The following is a 19,980-nucleotide window of genomic DNA, read 5'->3' as shown; positions in this document are numbered from 1 at the left end:
AAAATAACTAAAAAAAAAAACCCAAAACCTATATAAATGAAACTCTCTCCCCTCAAAAAACAAAAAAAATTCTGAAGAATTAGATTACTGTTCAGCTCTCTAACATGCACCAAATGTAAGATTCTGTTTTGTGCCTCTGAAAGAACCCGCACCAAGTCAAAAACCTGATGGGAACACATCTCTCAAGTCTGAGACCTTTTGGAACTGGAAAGGCCACAAAATTAAAATCTGTTCTCAGAATCTTCCTACTTTACAGGAGTTTCCTTGGGTTACTCTCCGTTCCTACCACATTCCAAGTTTTGGTAGTATTTGAAAGGTAGGATGCCTTGCCAAAAAAGTTATAGGCCTCTAAAGTGTGTTTATTACACAAAATAGAAGAATTAAGTGAGATAAAAATATTTCACCTAAAAAAAATCTCTCATGTCCTTCCCATGTTTGTTCCATATATTTAATTGTGGTTCTAAAGTAGAGGAAAAATTGCTGATTTCTAGATATTTTCCAGAAATTATATATATTCTAAATTATTTTGCAGCTCATAACAATCATAATTTGCTGTATATTTACTAAAGTTCAAGGACTGTTTAAACTCCTCTTCATCTAGCAAAATTCACTCAAACATCAGCAAGCTCAGTGCAGGTCTACCTCTATGTTTAGGCAATGAAATTGTCCTGTGCTTTCCAAAGTAACTCTTACAAGATTCAATGCATCAAATGTCATGCAGAATCATAGAATCATAGATTAGTCAGGGTTGGAAAGGACCTTAAGATCATCTAGTTCCAACTCCCCTGCACAGGCAGGGACACCTCACACTAAACCATGTCACCCAAGGCTCCGTCCAACCTGGCCTTGAACACACAGCCATGGAGCATTCACAACATCCTTGGGCAACCCATTCTAGTGCCTCACCACCTTCACAATAAAGAACTTCCTCCTTACATCCAATCTAAGCTTCCCCTGTTTAAGTTTTAACCCATTACCCATTGTCCTATCACTACAGTCCCTAATGAAGAGTCCCTCCCCAGCATCCCTATAGGCCCCCTTCAGATACTGGAAGGCTGCTATGAGGTCTCCACACAGCCTTCTCTTCTCCAGGATGAACAGCCCCAACTTTCTCAGCCTATCTTCATACGGGAGGTGCTCCAGTCCCCTGATCATCCTCATGGCCCTCCTCTGGACTTGTTCCAACACTTCCATGTCCTTTTTATGTTCAGGACACCAGAACTGCTCACAGTACTCCAAGTGAGGTCTCACAAGAGCAGAGCAGAAGGGCAGGATCGCCTCCTTCGACCTGCTGGTCACTCTCCTTTAGATGCAGCCCAGGATACGGTTGGCTTTCTGGGCTGCAAGCGCACACTGAAGCCGGCTCATGTTCATTTTCTCATCAACCAACACCCCCAAGTCCTTCTCTGCAGGGCTGCTCTGAAACTTTTCTCTGCCCCATTTGTAGCTGTGCCTGGGATTGCTCCGACCCAGGTGTAGGACCTTGCACTTGGCATGGTTAAACTTCATAAGGCTGGCATCAGCCCACCTCACAAGTGCGTCAAGGTCCCTCTGGATGGCATTCCTTCCCTCCAACAGATCAACCAAACCACACAGCTTGGCGTCACCAGCAAACTTGCTGAGGGCGCACTCAATCCCACTGTCCTTGTCAGTGACAAAGATGTTGAACAAGACCGGTCCCAACACCGATCCCTGAGGGACACCACTCATTACTGGTCTCCAGCTGGATATCAAGCCACTGACCACAACTCTTTGTGTGCGGCCATCCAGCCAGTTCTTTATCCACCCAGTGGTCCATCCATCAAATTCATGTCTCTCCAATTTACAGACAAGGATGTCATGCAGGACAGTCTCTAACCCTTTGCACAAGTCCAGGTAGATGATGTCAGCCGCTCTACCCCTGTCCATCAGTTCCGTAGCCCCATCACAGAAGGCCACCAAATTGGTCAGGCAGGATTTTCCCTTAGTGAAGCCATGCTGACTGTCACCAAGCACCTTGTTGATTTTCATGAGCCTTAGCATGCCTTCCAGGAGAATCTGCTCCAAGACTTTGCCAGGCACAGAGGTGAGACTGACTGGTCTATAGTTCCCTGGGTCATCCATTTTCCCCTTCTTGAAAATGGGGGTTATATTTCCCTTTTTCCAGTCATCGGGAACTTCACCTGACTGCCAGGATTTTTCAAATATGATGGACACTGCCTTAGCAACTTCATTCGTCAGTTCATTTGCCAGTGAAGACTGAGGCAAATAAGTCATTAAGAACCTCAGCCTTCTCCAAATCCAGGGTAATCCAGTTCCAAATCCAGTAATCCTTCTCCAAATCCAGTTCTCTGGATACCTTTCAGAGAGGGCCTACATTGTCCCTAGTCTGTCTTTTATTCGCTATGTATCTATAGAATCCCTTCCTGTTATCTTTAACATCCATAGCCAACTTTAATTCTAACTGGGCCTTAGCTTTCCTAACCTGGTCCATAGCTTCCCAGACAACATCCCTGTATTCTTCCCAGGCCACCTGTCCTTCTTTCCACTTTTTACAAGCCTCTTTTTTTCCCTCAGCATCCCTTATCCATCCAAGAAGGCCCCTGGCCCTCCTGCTGCACTTCCTTCTAGTCAAGATGCAACATTCCCGAGCTTGTAGCAGGTGATCCTTGAATATGAACCAACAGTCTTGGGCCCCCCTGCCCTCTAAGGCTATACCCCATGGAACCTTACTAAGCAGGTTCCTGAAGAGGCCAAAGTCTGCTCTCTTGAAGTCCAGGGCAGTGAGCTTGCTGCACGCTCTTCTCACTGTCCTGAGGATCTCGAACTTGACCATCTCACGATGTACTAACATAAGAAAAAGCACAGCCACATCAACAAACCCAAAATCCCTCTCGTTTGTTAGAATTATTAATATATGTCTACATTTGTAAGAATACAGCTAGAATGTTTCAGGGTTTTATCAATATCATATCTGGTAAGGTAGAATGAAGAATTCAATAGAGCAAGACACATGCAGATGCCTTAAGTTCAGCTACAGCTTTCAAACACAACCCAATCTACTGAATGTAACTTTAATTTTTAACTATGTACCATTTCCCACTGTTGCCATCAGCATATCAATCAAGTGTATATTATTCTGGTTTGCTCATTTTATTAAAAGCAAATTCGGAGCACAATTGACTTTTTCATTTGTTTAACAAGTGAAGAAATATTTACCCTGACAGCCATTTCATTGTAGAAATTCATCTTCATCATAAAATATGCTGTCTGTGAATCAAGGGGGGAAGAAAAGAAGGCTTATATTTCAGTTGCACAAAGACAGTGCTCCTATTTTTACATATAAAAGATAAGAATCTTTATACATAATACATAATAAGAATTCTAGTCTTAGAGAGAATAAAATCAAACTTTGTATTGAAGAGATAGGCTTCCTAATACATAATGCAGGCTTAACCAGAAAAATCTATGGTAGTCAAACTAGGAGCTAATGGAGATATATGATCATAAAATGCTCTCCGCTGAGTTTGATAATCAATGGTGCTCTACTGAGAGTAGAATAACAAAGCAGAAATATTCACAAGTGCTGGTGACACTTAGTATCATGTATGATTTATTCACTGGGGTTCTTTTAGCCAAAACTCACAGAAACATAAAAGGAATTCATATTTCAAGACGTCTGGTTTAATGAAAATTTCAAAGAAATGCTGTCTTCAGTCGAAATCGTTCAAGGATACATACGCAGTGATGGAGCAAAATTGTGCCTTCCAACCATCTGTACTAAATGTTATGTACTTAGCTGCCTCCTGAGTAATCCTTGGGAATTTTATTTCATTTAATATTCATTTTAACATCATAAAATCATAAATACAACGATACCATGTTACAGTGAATCCCCTGACATAGAAAACATTTCCTGAAGTCCTGGTTTCTTTCCAATAAAGTAGAATTCCTCTCATAGTGAACGAATCCCCTATTATACTAAGCAATCACTTGGCAGCATAGGTTATTTTAATGGATACATCACTTTAAACTAAGCTTTCACATCTGTTCCACCCTCTAATTACAAATGCAAAATGAACATAATTCACAATTGTATCATAAAAAGTAAAATATAAGTACTTTGAATGCAAGAGTATGTCCTTTATTTAGCACAACATGTAGCTTTTATGTGTTTCTCATGTTTTAGACACAAATCAAAGGCAAAAGTGCTTTCCCCCGATATAGTGATTTTCTCCCCCATGGCAAACAGGAATTCACTATAAAAGGGTTTCACTGTAATTAGTGTTATTTGAATTGCCTAGTCTGATCCAAAGCAAATTGTCTGTGGAGAGCAGCAGGACTGGATTATTTATCAACAGTCTGGGCAATTAAGAAACAGTTGGCTGCAATATGTTATTTACAAATGAACACAATGATGCTACTTCATTTTAAATTCTCTTTCTTCATTACATTAAGCAAGGCATAATTCCTGCAGTTTAATTAAGGTGCATTTTAAATGCTCACTTTCATATCATACCAATCTACTAATAATGGAAACAGTAGAAAAGATATTTCTGATATAAAAGAAAAATGAAGGACTGTTAAATTTCAAACAAGTTTTTCATATATGTGTGTATACATACACACATACACATATATATTTAAGGGAATCTCCACCTCAAAGATATGAATTAGAATAGTGGATTCTGTCTCCCCTTTTGTCTCCATAAATGTTTCCTGAGTGATACTGACTGTAGATGGCTAATACTGGAATGAAATAATGGTTGCCAGGGCTAAGTATATTCCTAAACTGCTTGATTAAATTGATACAACTTTGCTTTGCAGTTCATCCCTTCTTCTTTTGTACCACCTTCTTTCTTGCCCTTCCACCAAATACATAAAGTACTTTTTTAATGGGAATTTCTAAGCTTAAAAATCCTCATTTCTGTCCATTACTGATTAAACTAAACTCACATCTTTGTTTATTCTCTTATTTTAAGGCTGTTAGGTCTGAATACATCCCCTTTCTCTGAAGAACCTCAGTCAGAGACCTATCACAATGCTCTTTATATTATCAATATTGGAAGACAGTGGGACCACTTTCCTTCTGCGCTTGGCAAAGTACTGAAGAGCTCTGCAGTTGCATCTCTGTCTACCATTTACAGAGATAGTCAATGACAACTAGGGTCCTAAATTGCTTACTTCACTTAGGTGTGAGAAATCCAGGCCTTACCGTACCACAACTTAACAAGATCAGGCACAATAAATAGCAAATTACATATTCCTGCTTTTACTCAACACTATTTTAAATCACAAGTCAGCCAAATGCAGAATTAACAGCCTTACAACCTTATCCTTGTGCTTAAAGCCAAAGCCTGTGTCACCATCTAGGCTCTTCTGCACTGTTTTCTAGTCCTGATTAGAATAATGTGTACTAGTTCTGCTATTACAAGTGATGGAGAATTAGAGCCATAATTTAGTGCTTCAACCCCAGTCTCTGTTTATATCGTTTCCTAATAAAAAAAAAGATTTTTTCCTGAACTGGTGCTTTCTTGCACAGAAAACTCCTCTCTTATGTGTAAGTGGAATTTCCTGCATTTCAGCTGTGCCCATAGCATTGCCCCTGGTTCTGGTTACCAACTCCAAGGTGACACTGCAAGGTTGACTCTCTGAGAAGAATGATCTTGCCATCTCACCCACATGCAGCACCTCCACTTTTGAACCATAAAGTCTTTGTATCTGTCTCTGGTTTTAATATACAGGTCTCCCTACTACTTTACAGTAGGTCTATGGTTCCAAAATACATTCGAAGCTTTTTGTGTATGAAGTGCTGTACTACCTTCTCCTTTTCTGTTTAAAAACATGTTTGGGGATCACCTACAGATGTGCAGTAGCAGTCAATTTTTCTCCTTCTCGGTAGCTGGTGCAGCACTGTGTTTTGACTTTCAGCCTGGGAACAGTGCTGATAACACCAATGTTTTTAGTTGTTGCTAAGTAATGTTTACCCTGACCAAGGACTTTGTGAGCCGCATGCTCTGCCAGGGAGGAGGTGAAGCCGGGAAGAAGCAGAGACAGGACAGCTGACCCAAACTGACCAAAGAGGTATTCCATACCACAGCACATCATGCCCAGGATGTAACGGAGAGTTACCCAGAAGGGCGAAGAGTGCGGGGCTGGACAAGTTACCGGTCAGTGCTTAGTCGGGCTGGGGGGGGGGGGTGCGTTATTGGTCGGCTGGTGGTGAGGTGTTGTCTTCTCTTCCCTTGTTATTTCCTTTATCATTATTATCATTGGTGGTAGCAGTAGTGATTTGTGTTATACCTTAGTTACTAAACTATTCTTATCTCAAGCCGTGGGAGTTGCATTCTTTTCGATTCTCCTCTCTGTCCCTCCAGGAGTAGGGGGAGGGCAAGAAGGGAGGGAGTGAGTGAACGAGCTGTCTGGCTGGGTTTAAACCAAGACAGATATGATCCTGGTTGGTATTCTGTTTTTCTTTCTCTATATATATATATCCTATTGTTATTGATGTTGTTGTATTATATTTTACTTTTATTTCAATTATTAAACTATTCTTAAACTATTCTTATCTCAACCCATGGGATTTTATTTTTTTTTCTGACTCTCCTTACATCCCACAGGGGAGTTGTGGGGGGTGAGTGTGTGGCTGCATTGTACTTAGCTGCTGTCTGGATTTAAACAACCACAGCTTGAGATTAATATTAGGAAACAAAGCTTTATACCAAAGAACCTCTATTTAGGATATAGAAAGGCACATAGCTTTAGTCATACAAAAACCATATTTTTATTTTTTTTTTTAACTTATATCTAACAATCAAAGCAAGAGGCAGCAGAAGAGTAACAAATGAAATACTAGCAGCGATGCACATATGGACAGCCAATCTGATGAGCCTCAGCTTTTGTTATTTTCCGCATCAGTACCACCCACATTTCACCATTTTGAATATAATCATTAAAATGATTTATTATCAAGCAATCCTGGGTATTTTGTGCATATGCTTTGCCTTGTTTGCTGGCAGCAGATACCAATCCAAACATTATCAGTGGGCAAATTTTAAAGTGACCAGTCTATTAAAGGAATTATCATGTCAAAGGTATCATTGTGTTTCATACTTAGGACTCATTACAACAGTTATTAGCAAGAATCCAGTGCAAACATTAACTGATCCCAAATTCAGCCACTGATGGAGTAAAGATAGTATAACAATGAATATACATAATAAACTCAAACTTTACATTTAAGTCCATCCCAAAACATACAACACTGAATATAGCTGTCTAAAGGGAGGGAAAAGTACCTCTTTATCTGCTACTTGTATGGCTTTCAGGTTATTTTTCAATCAAGATGTCCTATTTAGTCCTCTCCAATCAAAGAGATGGCAAATACAAAATAAAGTATTTGAGGGGAAAAGGTGGTTTTCCATGCTGATCACTGTACAATCTGTAAGTTTGTTGATGAGATTCTGCTCCTCTAGCACCCTAATACTGACCAAGTACCGGAATCCAGAAAGTTAATGAATTAATAGTGTGATTTAGAATGTGTTAAGTGTGGGCTTGCACAATTTCTTTCCCTGCATTATTCCACAAACTTCAGATTTGGCAAGGGCTTGTCAGTTATGGCTATTTGAAGAACTACACACGAACCAGGCTTTATTGGTTCAAGTCTTTTTTATTTTTATCTCCAGAAACATATTGCAAGAATGGGAAGCTGAGGGGGGGTTTATGATGCTAGCTATCTCAGCCTGGTTATTACAGCAAATATATGCTAATTTGAAAGACTATCTTAAAATGTAACTATTAGAATTTTTTTTTTAAAAGAGAGGGCAAAAGAAGGGAGAAGTAACAAAGAGATGAGATAAAAAACCTTCAATTTCAGAGATGCACAGAACAACTGATGTTGGCAGAGACCTCTGGAGCTCCAAACCATTGCTGAAAGCAGAATCAAACAGAGCAAGTTGTGCACTTCAGTTGTACTTTGTAGTATCTCCAAGGATGGCGACTCTACAAAACCAGCTTGTACTCTCCGGGCAACCCATTCCGGTATTTGATTACCATCTCAGTTAAAAAACAAGAAAAGATCTTTCTTAACTTTGAAAAGGAATTTCCTATATTCCAGTTTGCACCCTCTCATCCTGTCAATGGGCAGCAACTCCAAACAATGTTGCAGGCTGGCTCCCTGGGAAGAGTTATCATGTCATCTCACTTACAGGGCACCACTAAGAACAGTAGGTACTGTGGTGATGTATCTTAACTGGGCACCACTGTTTTTACAACCTTTATATAAGAAAATAAGCCTCTAAAGTGACACCATTCTGTTTAAAATAGGAGATTGACTACTATGAACAGAACAATTAGTATTTGAATATGGAGTGGCCAGAAGATAATTCCTTACAATTTGGGGGGATTGAAAACCATGCAAAATTACCACCATCAGGCCTTTGTCCTGCTTAAGTCCTCTTAAAGACCTAGTGATCAGATGACAAAACCTGACATCCTGAAACACAGAAACACATAAATTGCCTTGTTTCTGAAATTCATCACCCTATGATGTTTTAAGTGTGAAAAAAAATTTAGAACTTGAACTAATGTAGAACTAAATGTAGAACTAAAACATTGCCTGAATCATATCTAAGCCCTACACATGCATTTGTCTATTCTCTTCTTAAAAACTTGCAGTAAAGGGAGTTCACAACACGTTTTGGCAGTATGTGTCAGCGTTTCATATGAAGTTGATTTCTTCCTTCCCTCTTTCCAGTGACTGCATGGATCATTTCTTTCCACTAATAAATTTTAATATACATTAATATTATGTCCCTCTTCTACAGAAGCTTTCCTAGATTAAACAAACCTTCCCTAAACTCAGGCACAATATTCAACTGAAGTCCAACTTTTTTTTTTAAGCAGAACCCAATCCAAGCATGCAGCTACCTGCCCTGTATTAAAAACTGAGTGATTTAGAAGACAGGCTGAAAGCCACAGCCTGAAAGGATCCATATCCTAATAATTTATTAGATAAGGCAGGTAAATTGGAGGAGGTAAAATCCTTCATTAGACTACTGATAGACCTGGGGAAAAAATAGACAAGCTTTCAGGCACACAAGTCCTGTTACTCGAAAACACAGTTTAGTAGGAGGTATGGATTTTAGCCTGTAATATATGAGTTATTATGGCTCCTTTTTCTTTTTCTTAGCTTGTCTGTATTTACTGAAAGACAGTAATTTAACCTTAGCAAAATTAATCAAGAATAAATGGCTAACAAGTTTAAAACTAGTGTAAAATATTACCATAAATTGATAAATTACTGAAGTAAACTAAATACCTTAAGCTCATTGTTTTAGGTTAAAAGCAAACTAGTTTTTAACAAGCCACAAATTAGTTTTTAACAAGTTTTTAAAAGCAAAAAAGTTTCTTCTTAAACTCCTAAACCTGCTAACAGGAGTTTTAGCTTGTGTCCTGTCATACACTTTTGCTATCTTCAAGTCTGTCAAGAGAATTAGATTGACTGTGACCTGTGTGCCTTAAGGCAAAACCTCAAATACTTCAAGGTTCATTAAGCAAGAAATTTCAACCACTAAATCATGGAGCAGCAATATGTAGACAATTTGGCTTATTTTCTTTTCAGAATTAAAAGTTCTACCGGGAAAAAAAGCATCTTGAAAAGTTTCAATCCTTCAATTAGCATCATGCAGGCAGGCTTCTGCATGAACAGATCTCATTGCTAGTTTGGGGACTGACACTCCTGATCTGCAAACACTTTAACTTAACTTGACCATTATGAGTAGGCTTACTGAAACTAGTGGTTGTTTCCATGACAGTAAAGTACATGTCGATGTGTATAAAGGATCACATTTCAGCTTTTGAATTTCAAGACAAGTGAATGACTTCAGATGTATTCTATAAATAACCAAACAAAATGTTTAAAACTAGTTTCCTACCTTCACCATTTTTCTGAAGTGTTTTCTGCTCAGATATCCTCTCCACCACCTTTGTATAACAATTGCCATTTGGTTCAGATATCTAAAATGAAATACATTACCAAAATAATGATTACTTTGAGACATTACAAAACAACTTTATTTTTTCCAATCTTAAAGTATTAAGTATTATCCATACATATTCCAAACAGATGGCCACTGCAAACATACTCCATACATATACACATATGTGCACACATACACACTTATAAACCAATTTATACATATATTTACTCATGTACACATATATAAATATGTGCGCTTTTGGAAAAAATGGGTTACTGAAAACTTCTATCTATGTACTGTTTCAGTTATCATTACAAAAATTGAATGAAATAGCTCTAGAAATGTAATTTGCATGGTAGATGATGGTATTTTCATTGATGGTTTAAACTAACACATCTGGCCAGTTCAGAATTTTTATCAGTCACATGCAATATTTTCACAGCTTTCAAATTTTTAAAGATTTGACAAATCCCACAAATATCTGGAATTTTTCAAATAATTTTTTTCTTTTAGAAAATTATATCTAGCTAATTCTAAGTAAATCCTTACTCTGTCCTTATATATACAAGCTTTATTATAGAATCATAGAATTATGCAACTAAAAATTCCGTAACTGATGTCTCACATCAATTTCACAGAAACTAATACAATCATTACTTTGGGACTGGCTAGAAAAAGCTATATAGGGGACTATTTGTACCACCTAACCAGGGCCAAATTTAGAACCCTTGCAATACCGCTAGAGTCACGCGGTGGAGGGAGTTTTTTTCCAGCAGGTAATTCAAATGAAAGACTAATTCAGAACACACAACTGGCTATATCGAGCCTGTGCTCCTAAATCAGACACCACACCCAAGTTTGGAAAGAGGACATTGAGCAGGATTACTCTACAAAGTTGCAGGGAAAATCCTCTTCTACACTTAGCTGATCTAGTTCTTATGCATTCATTACAATTATGTTGTTCTTACAGTGGTCATTACTAACTACAAACGTGCATTTGGAAGAGCACTTTCCTACAGAATGGATTGGCAAAGACACTTGGGGTTTCACTTTCTTCTGCAGCATGCTGTTGTTACTCATGTGCTGGAAACAGAGGGGCACTAACCAATCCTCTGTCTTTGCAAGGACTTTTGACACTGATGGCATAACTGATATTCCTTGGAGGGCTGAAATACCATGTTTGTTTGCCTGCTGAGCGCTTGCGTGTGATGGTTGTATCCCGTGATACCACACTTGAACCAGCACTGGAAAACAAATTATCAGTGCTTTTTTAAACAACAGCACACAATGGCTGTAGCCTTTCTTTTTGTGAGGGAATATCTGCCATGAAGTGATTAATGTTACTCAACCTAATAATTCTTTAGGCTTCATACAGTATGCTTGGATGACACATAATGACTTGCAAAGGGAAGAGGTCAAACTAGAAGATGCAGCAAACCCTCCCCCTCACAGCCCCAATTTTTATGCAGATACAGAAATTTGAGCACATGAGTTAGACTAGGTGGGCTTATGATAAAAAAAAAAATGGAGAATGGCCTCCTGGGAAAAGAGACCAACCATAGTGTTCCAAAAAAAATTATATCAATGTCAATAATAATACTGTGAGGAATTCTGTCAAAAAACAAAAAATCAAGATTGAAGTATAGATTAAGACAGACTTAATATACTACCTCAGATAGGATCGGACTCTGCATCCTTGAAACCAGCTCTGGATTTTGACAGCAGCTTTGTACTCAATTTTTCTTTCTTCATCTAGAGATCTGAAAATAGAGAGTAGTAATATTTGTCAGCATGGTAATTTAGTACATGCAGGCTGAGAGAACTAGGGTGTTCAGCCTAGAGAAGAGAAGGCTCAGAAGTCATTATAACAGTCTTCCAATACATAAAGGGGGCCTACAAGAAATCTGGAGAGGGACTTGTTACAAGGACATGCAGTGACAGGACAAGAGAGAATGGTTTTAAACTGAAAGAGGGTAGATTTAGGTTAGATATTAGGAAGAAATTTTTCCCTATGAGGGTGGTGAGGGGCTGACACAGGGTGACCAGAGAAGCTGTGTCTGCCCCATCCCTGGCAGTGGTCAAGGCCAAGCTGGATGGGGCTTGGAGCAACATGGTCTAGTGGAAGGTGTCCCTGCCCATGGCAGGGGGTTGGAACTGGATGAACTTTTAAGGTCTCTTCCAACCCAAACCATTCTATGACTCAAAACACAAATGCTACAAAAATACTTCAGAGAAAGACCCGGGCAAATTTGACATGCATTAATGACCCAAAATTGTTTGTTCAGTCTACAAGTTAAATAGGGATCTACCAAGATCTCTAAACAGGTTATTCTGATTTGTTTCAGGACCTTCCTGGCAGCTGTGTTGAAGTAGTCTGAGATTCTCACCCTAGTGAACAAAGATCAAATTACTGATCAGCCTTTCAGCTGCTGAGCTGGACATTTTGAAGCCTCTCATTTAAATTCTCAGCTGAAAATCTGAATTTCAAGAAACTGATGGATTATAGCCTATTCTTAAAGCGGAACAAAAAACCCCAATAACAAACCATTTTTTGAAAGCTCTGCAAAACAAAAAAAAAAACAAAAAACAAACAAAACAAAACAAAAAAAAAAACAAGCAAACAAACAAACAAACAAAAAAAAACAAAAAAAAAAAACCAAATCCCCAAACCTCAAGCATGTTGCCCTCCAATGGATTACCATGTCTGGCCCAGCTTGTTCTTTTTAACTTGAAATACGTGAAATACAAGCATAGTCGCCCATAACTGATGCTTATTTAGTGAACTGATGCATGCACAGCCACAAGAGTACAAGCTAAAGTTCTGGGAAAGAGCAGGAAAACACAACACATTATATGCAGGCAGGGATTGAACTCTGTGTAACTTTTAGTGATGTTCAGGAGCTTTATTATTCACGATAATGATGTTGTAATTAGATTCTAAACCAAATAATTCATTAATAAGTGAAGAAAAACGTAACACTACACGTATGTTAATACTGCCTTTTTTTTTGTTTCAGTGGTACCACAACCCATACAGCAGCAGCAGCAATGCAGTTGCTACAGAATAAATGGATGCAATATTAAAATAGTTCTTGATACATTTTATTTCTAAAATCTGATCTGGGAAAAGTTAGCCACCACTATCTTAGCACTCAGAAAACTCAGAGATAAACGCAGAAAACACAGAGAAAACAGAGACTGTCCTGCTTATGAAGAGAAAGGTAAGAGGTGATCATCAGCCTGTTACTCTACATGGGACATTTTGCACCTTTAGCAGAATAAGCATCTCCTTTCCTTAGTAGGAAAAGACAAAGTATGCCCCAGGTACTAGAAACTTAAGCAGCATAACCTGATTTAGAATGGAATTGTAAACAGTGTTGATAACAAACAGTAACTTGCTCAGAAGGTAGTGGTGGTGGTGGGGTGTCTGTGTCAAGTAATGACAAAGAACAAAGCAACTGGTGCCTTCCAACAGGATCAGTGTAAGTTACAGATTTAGACCACTGCATGGACCTCGGGAGGCTCACCGCCTCTCGGGGCCTTCCAGCACTTTCCCCATGGAATTAGCAGGGGGCGAGGGAAGAGCGGGACACTGTTGTCAGACGCCTTGAAGTAGATGCGCTGCTGACATCAGGTCTCCTCAAATCACTGCAGCGAGATTTGGGGGCCGGAGCGAGAGGGCTCTCCGGAGGGGCTGTCAAACCAAACCGTTTTCAGCAGGAGGGCCGCGATCTCGTTGCTGGGGGAGCCTGCAGCTTGCCCGCCCCTCCATCCCCAGCCCCGCAGGCACTCACCGCCGGCAGGACGCGGTTACCTGTTTCTATGGAACCACTCTTCCCGCAGCAGCAGCAACCTCGCCTCAAGCCTAGCTACGGCCTCCATGCTCTCCCCCTCCTTCCCGCCCACTCGACGCCGCCACCATGGCAACGGGACCGTACCTCTCCGCGCGGGGGACGGAGTGTCGCTTCCCACCGTAGCCCTAACGGCGAAGAAAAGCGAGGCACTGGCGGCAACGAGAGCTCCGCGTAGCCGGACTGGAGCGGAAGCAGAGCCAAAGTAAGGTGCGCGGCAAGGGACACGGCGGCTGTGGGCACCAGGCCGGAGACGGAGAGGAGAGATGGTAGCGCCCGGCTTCCTCCCGGTGCAGCAGCTGCTTCCGGGCTCTCACCATGGGGGCCTGAGGAGCAGCGCTGGCCGCCTGCACCCTCCCCTACCGGCCCTCGCCCGCCAGCCCCAGACCTCACCGCCGGCCCCCGCCCCGGCCCAGTCTCTGCGAAGCGGCGCCAGCCTCCCCGGGGAGCGGCCAGGGGAGGCGCCGGGTTCATGTTCCGGGTCGCTGAACCTGCCTCGACCCGAGCTCAGGCGGCGAGAAAGAGCTGGTAAGCTCGGGCCCGGGGGACGCCCGGGAGACGCCCGCCGGACGGGGGAAGGAAGGGGACGCTTCTCCGCCGCCCCCTGCCCGCGTGTGGGGCCGCAGGGCTGGTGTTTGAGGGAAGGGATCGGAAGTACTGTCGCTGCGCACTGCCCGGCCGCTGCCGCTCTGCGCCCTCGCCGCTGCCCGTTAACGCGGGGGGGAGACGTTGGTGTTTTCCTCACCGGGTCAGAGGCGTTGGAGGCCGGGCAGGGGTGGTTCGCCGTGGTTATAAGTGAGCAATGTGCTGGAGGGAGGAACTTCCGCCTCCTTGCTAATAAAGGAGCAGCAGGTAAACGATGGATCAAAACTTGGCGAGTTTTGTCTGTGTGTTTGGGTTGCTCCGATCGATGTAGACCCTCTGAGGACTAAACCCTTTGCAGTGTATGCTGCAGAAACACCCAGTCAGGTGGTGTTGCTGCTCCGAAGCTATGTTGTTCCAAACCAGGAATCAACAAGTGTAGCTCTAGACAGTGAGCAAGGAAAAGATGGGGTGATGCTCCTGCGGTGGAGTTAACAGATTGACTGGTTTATGTAATTCATAGCATAGTGACCCCAGAGGCCATAGTGGTTTTATTGTGGAGCTGAGGAGATGCTGATTAACAGAACAGAAAAAGAGAGAAGTGAGTTTTGTTAACAGGCCATGGAGCTATAAAGACTGATAGTGGAGAGACTTGATGAAAACCAGGTGTCCCAAACGGCCAGCCAGGAAGCCTTCAATTTCCTTCATGAAATGTTGCCATCTTGTGCTTACATAGTATGGACCGATGTGTGTAACTTCTTGTCAAGTTCACTTTCCTTAATGGAAGTGGGGAGGAGCATTGTAGGGGTTTGTTTGTGGTTATTTCTTGAGTGTTGATAGTTTGAGGACTTGAGGCTTTGTTTAGAGGCTGTATTATCATACAGATACCTGCTGGTAGAGTTCCCACATCTGCAATAGATTTGTTTTTTAATATAAGTGGGTTTGTTTATTTTCTGGGGATGGGCAAGAAGAGGAAAAGAAAGCCTTAGTACTTCATTTTCTTACATAAGAAACTCCATTTTTTTTCCTGCACTTCTGCTGCTACTGCCACTTTTGTACTGTGGGTATTTGGTGCTGTGCTGCTTTATTTTTTGCTAAATAGGAAAGCTTTCAGAGAGGGATTTTGTTTGCCCAGCTGCTGTGTATTTGTTAGAAATATGCTAGTATTGCTTGGCATGCAAATTTGCCCAGCATAAGTGTAACTTTGCTTTTGTGGATGTAGTTCAGAACGCTTCAGAGAATGTGGTATTCTGTAGTGGTAGAAGTATTTTTATTTTAGTACTAATGCTGCATACAGTAGGCACATTGCAGAAGACATTCCAAACTTGTATCTGTACTCAGAGGAAGTTTTCATTGCATACTCAACCTGTCATTTGTCTTTAAATTTTACTGGTTTGTTTCCACATGAAATAATTTCATTCAGAGGATGCAGAAATAGTGTTCATCAGCACAAGATGTGGAAATTTGGCCTATTCTTCTCTCATTGTCATCAGACAGTATTAATTTTGCTTCTGCAATTACGCTGCCTGGCGCAATTCAGTGCAGAGAGAATTATTGAGGTCTTATCTATAGGACTGTTAGTTTAGAAGTTCTGAAGAAAGATCTGTTAAAAATCTGACTCCTCCTTAGGGCCCTGTCTTATACATCAGCTATTTCAGAAGCTGTCTGTTAAAGGAAACCCATTTGAGTGAGATACAGGAAAATATTTTATTTGATGTTTACTGCTTGGTGTAGACAGTTAAGAACTTGTGTTTTTTAAAAACATGAAGACCCTGAAGAAGTGTGTAGATTAAGGACAGCCCCAGAGTAAGTGTTCACTTTTGGTGATAAAACTCCTCTGAAGCTGAATGTTTTGAATTTATATATTGTGACAGTTTAGTAATAGTTTGCATTTGAGTTTGTACTGGGCACTTTGATTCTTTTGATAATGACATTGACGCTTTAACAGTTTGTGTGTTTCACCACCTTGAAGTTTAATGAAGTCATGCTTCTGCAAAGGGCAAGCATATCAAGAAATGGCAGCAATGGGATTGCAAGAATTGCTACCTCTATGAGAAACTGCTGCAAAACTCATTTCTAGCTGACCAATTCATTTGTGTTAGACCTTTAGTAAATGAGGTTCATGGCAGCCTCTTCCTGACTGTATACTATACCATTGCTCTGTACTGAACATGCTTTCACTGTTGAGTAGACCTGATAGTATTTATTGTTCTGCCTTCTTAGATAAGCAGCAGTTGTAGAAAAATCAAATTATTGCAACTTTGTCCCTGATTTTTAGGGGGATCAGTGGCATGATCAGTTAATAAAATTCCACCTATTCCTCAAAGTCCTCTTAGCCTTTACAGGAAGCACTGGGCAGGTTCCTCAGAAGTGGAAGACTAAGGGTTTTTTTGATAGCGCACTGTTATGCCCCTCAGCAATGGGTCGAAGGCTTTTGGGGCACTGTGTAGGTCTGTGTACCTGGTTGTCCAGTGCCTAAGGACATAAATACGTGTGGATGTGGAAATGGATGCTTTGTGTCCTCCTCTTGGTGATAGCTGTTTGATGACAGTCATCAATAAAGCAGAGGTCTCAAAAGTAGTGATTCTAAGGCTTTGTGAAAATAACTTCTGAGGTGGAGAAATGGGATTCAAATTAGTGCCTGTCAGAAGATAAAGATACACTGAATACAGACATGTTACAAGGCATCAGAGAATCTGTATGGGAAAAGATATGGGGAAGTCGGGTTTATAATCCCAATGTGCAAGGAACTACTTGGTTTTCTTCTTGTGCTCTTCACTTGTGAGCAGTGTGGATTGTGAAGGCAGCAAAGATCATGGCTCTTCTCGGAAGTGATGAGATACAGATGCAGCAGAACTTTAGCTGCAATAAACCCCATATGTATTTAGCAGGAAAAGGTTTAGAACTAGAAAGTAAATGTAAATGCAGCTCTTGGTTTAGTAAAAGATACTGCCTCTATACGAGTTGTCTGACTAAAGTAGCTTTCTTGTCGGTGGGTGTTTGTTAAATATTTCATGCGTAGTCAGCTCTGCATTTTTTCATGCTTTAGGTGGGAAGTGAACAAAAATGGTACTTGACTGTCACTAGAAAAGGAACTGCCCATTATTTTCATTAGGAGTTTCAATACTAATCATATTGAACACAAACTGCATGAACTGTTTTGGAGCAGGAGAAGACAGTTACACTGCTGCCTGCAACAATACTGTTAGGGTCTGTTCTGGTAAGGGTTAGAGGGGAAATGGGTCACCCTTTAAACTGCCTGAAAATTGCTTCATATAAATGTAAAGGTCAGTGTAGGCAAACTAGGTTTTCTTATAGTAAAGTAGAATCTTCTCCTAGTAAAGACATTGGAGTTTATTGCTAGCTGTGGGCTGTTGCTGTAAAAGCACTTTTATAGCCTTACGTGAGTCATGCTAAACTACAGCTCAATATTTTATGTACCTCAATATGTTGTTCTACATTCCTTATTAAAACCTTTGAAGTTGCTCATCTTACTGTATGCAATTGATACTTCCCAGTAATACCTTTAATGCTTCTTGTGGTTATTTTTCAAAAGCAAATATTTTTGTTACAGAAACATCTGCAGCAGTGATTTAAATGACTTCATAGGTTTGGAATACAAGCTGGTTGTAAACAATGGAGAAAGTTGCAAAAGTGAGTTTGATAAATAATGCTGAAATAGAAATACACTCCTGATTTTCGAGACAGGTTTCAGATTAACTGTTCTAGCTGTTGCTGTTGCCATTTTTTTTCTTCAATTATAGCAAGAGAAATGATTGATCCAGTTAAATTAATCGTAAGAGGTTTCTTGGCTATTCAGAAGGAGATTTAGTGTGGACCACTGGCATGTTGAAAATGCAATGTGAATCAAAAGCTGAAGTAGTATGTGTATTGTTTTCACAATCTATTACAAAAGAGTTTCCACTGTCCCAGCTGATCAAGTAATTTTCATAATCATTGTAAGGAAACATATGTTGAAGTAATTAAAATATTGATTTATCTGCTTTAAGAGGTAATGCAATTAGGATACAGTTATGTATACATACAGTTCAATCATGGCAGTCAGGTGAAGTTCCCGATGACTGGAAAAAGGGAAATATAACCCCATTTTCAGAAGGGGAAAATGGATGACCCAGGGAACTACAGACCAGTCAGTCTCACCTCTGTGCCTGGCAAAATCTTGGAGTAGATTCTCCTGGAAGGCATGCTAAGGCACATGAAAATCAACAAGGTGCTTGGTGACAGCCAGCATGGCTTCACTAAGGGGAAATCCTGCCTGACCAATTTGGTGGCCTTCTATGATGGGGCTACAGAGCTGATGGATAGGGGTAGAGCAGCTGACATCATCTACCTGGACTTGTGCAAAGGGTTAGAGACTGTCCTGCATGACATCCTTGTCTCTAAATTGGAGAGACATGAATTTGATGGATGGACCACTTGGTGGATAAAGAACTGGCTGGATGGCTGCACACAAAGAGTTGTGGTCAATGGCTCGATATCCAGCTGGAGACCAGTAATCAGTAGTGTCCCTTAGGGATCGGCGTTGGAACCAGTCTTGTTCAACATCTTTGTCAGTGACGTGGACAGTGGGATTGAGTGCGCCCTCAGCAAGTTTGCCGATGACACCAAGCTGTGTGGTTTGGTTGATCCGCTGGAGGGAAGGAATGCCATCCAGAAGGACCTTGACACACTTGTGAGGTGGGCTGATGCCAACCTCATGAAGTTTAACCATGCCAAGTGCAAGGTCCTACACCTGAGTCAGAGCAATCCCAGGCACAGCTACAGGTTGGGCAGAGCAGAGTTTCAGAGCAGCCCTGCGGAGAAGGACTTGGGGGTGTTGGTTGATGAGAAAATGAACATGAGCCAGCTGCAGTGTGCGCTTGCAGCCCAGAAAGCCAACCGTATCCTGGGCTGCATCAAAAGGAGCGTGACCAGCAGGTCGAAGGAGGCGATCCTGCCCTTCTGCTCTGCTCTTGTGAGACCTCACTTGGAGTATTGTGTGCAGTTCTGGTGTCCTCAACATGAAAGGATATGTTGGAACAGTCTCTGGAGAAGAGAAGGCTGCGTGGAGACCTCATAGCAGCCTTCCAGTATCTGAAGGGGGCCTATAGGGATGCTGGGGAGGGACTCTTCATTAGGGACTGGAGTGATAGGACAAGGGGTAATAAGTTAAAAGTTAAAGGTAAAGTTTAGATTGGATATAAGGAGGAAATTCTTTCCTGTGAGGGTGGTGAGGCACTGGAAGGGGTTGCCCAAGGATGTTGTGAATGCTCCATCGCTGGCGGTGTTCAAGGCCAGATTGGAAGAGCCTTGAGTAACATGGTTTGGTGTGAGGTGTCCCTGCCCATGGCAGGGAGGTTGGAACTAGATGATCTTAAGGTCCTTTCCAACCCTAGCTGTTCTATGATTTTATGTTATATATGAGACTATGGGTGTCAATTTTAGTGTGAACGAGGTTGCTGCCCTGTATAGATCTTAGTTCAGGAGCTGCAATGAAGAGACCTGATATTCACTAGGACAGATTAATTGCAGGAGTGCATAAAATTCAAAGTTCTTGTCTAATGGAAATTTAAGTGCTTTACTGCTCA

General features: G+C 41.1%; 2 protein-coding genes across 8 annotated transcripts in view; one reads left to right on the top strand and one right to left on the bottom strand.

The window, feature by feature from the left end:
* SPATA17 (spermatogenesis associated 17) overlaps positions 1–14,101 on the bottom strand; it is an 81,133-nt gene extending 67,032 nt beyond the window's left edge. For 4 of the 6 annotated variants that reach the window (XM_062605966.1, XM_062605971.1, XM_062605968.1 and 1 more), the window contains exons 1-4: positions 13,774–13,894; positions 11,630–11,719; positions 9,915–9,996; positions 3,199–3,249 (exon numbers count right to left, since the gene is read on the bottom strand). In XM_062605966.1, the coding sequence (XP_062461950.1) occupies positions 3,199–3,249; positions 9,915–9,996; positions 11,630–11,719; positions 13,774–13,841 (291 nt within the window). In that variant the 5' untranslated portion in view covers positions 13,842–13,894. The other 2 variants (XM_062605970.1, XM_062605969.1) reach the window with 2 other exon arrangements.
* Positions 14,102–14,224: 123 nt separating this feature from the next.
* Positions 14,225–19,980, top strand: part of GPATCH2 (G-patch domain containing 2) — a 117,033-nt gene continuing 111,277 nt past the window's right edge. The window contains exon 1 of one of the 2 annotated variants that reach the window (XM_062605964.1): positions 14,225–14,338. In XM_062605964.1, the coding sequence (XP_062461948.1) occupies positions 14,283–14,338 (56 nt within the window). In that variant the 5' untranslated portion in view covers positions 14,225–14,282. Of the gene's footprint in view, positions 14,339–14,528; positions 14,663–19,980 lie in introns of those variants that run through there. The other variant, XM_062605965.1, reaches the window with a different exon arrangement.

The sequence above is a fragment of the Pezoporus occidentalis genome, unplaced genomic scaffold, assembly GCF_034315485.1.
Source record: "Pezoporus occidentalis ecotype Australia unplaced genomic scaffold, CSIRO_AGI_Poc_V1 ctg93, whole genome shotgun sequence".
In the NCBI taxonomy this organism is placed as follows: domain Eukaryota; kingdom Metazoa; phylum Chordata; class Aves; order Psittaciformes; family Psittacidae; genus Pezoporus; species Pezoporus occidentalis.
The sequence above is the reverse complement of the archived record's forward strand: the minus strand, read 5'-3'. Positions and strand labels throughout refer to the sequence as shown.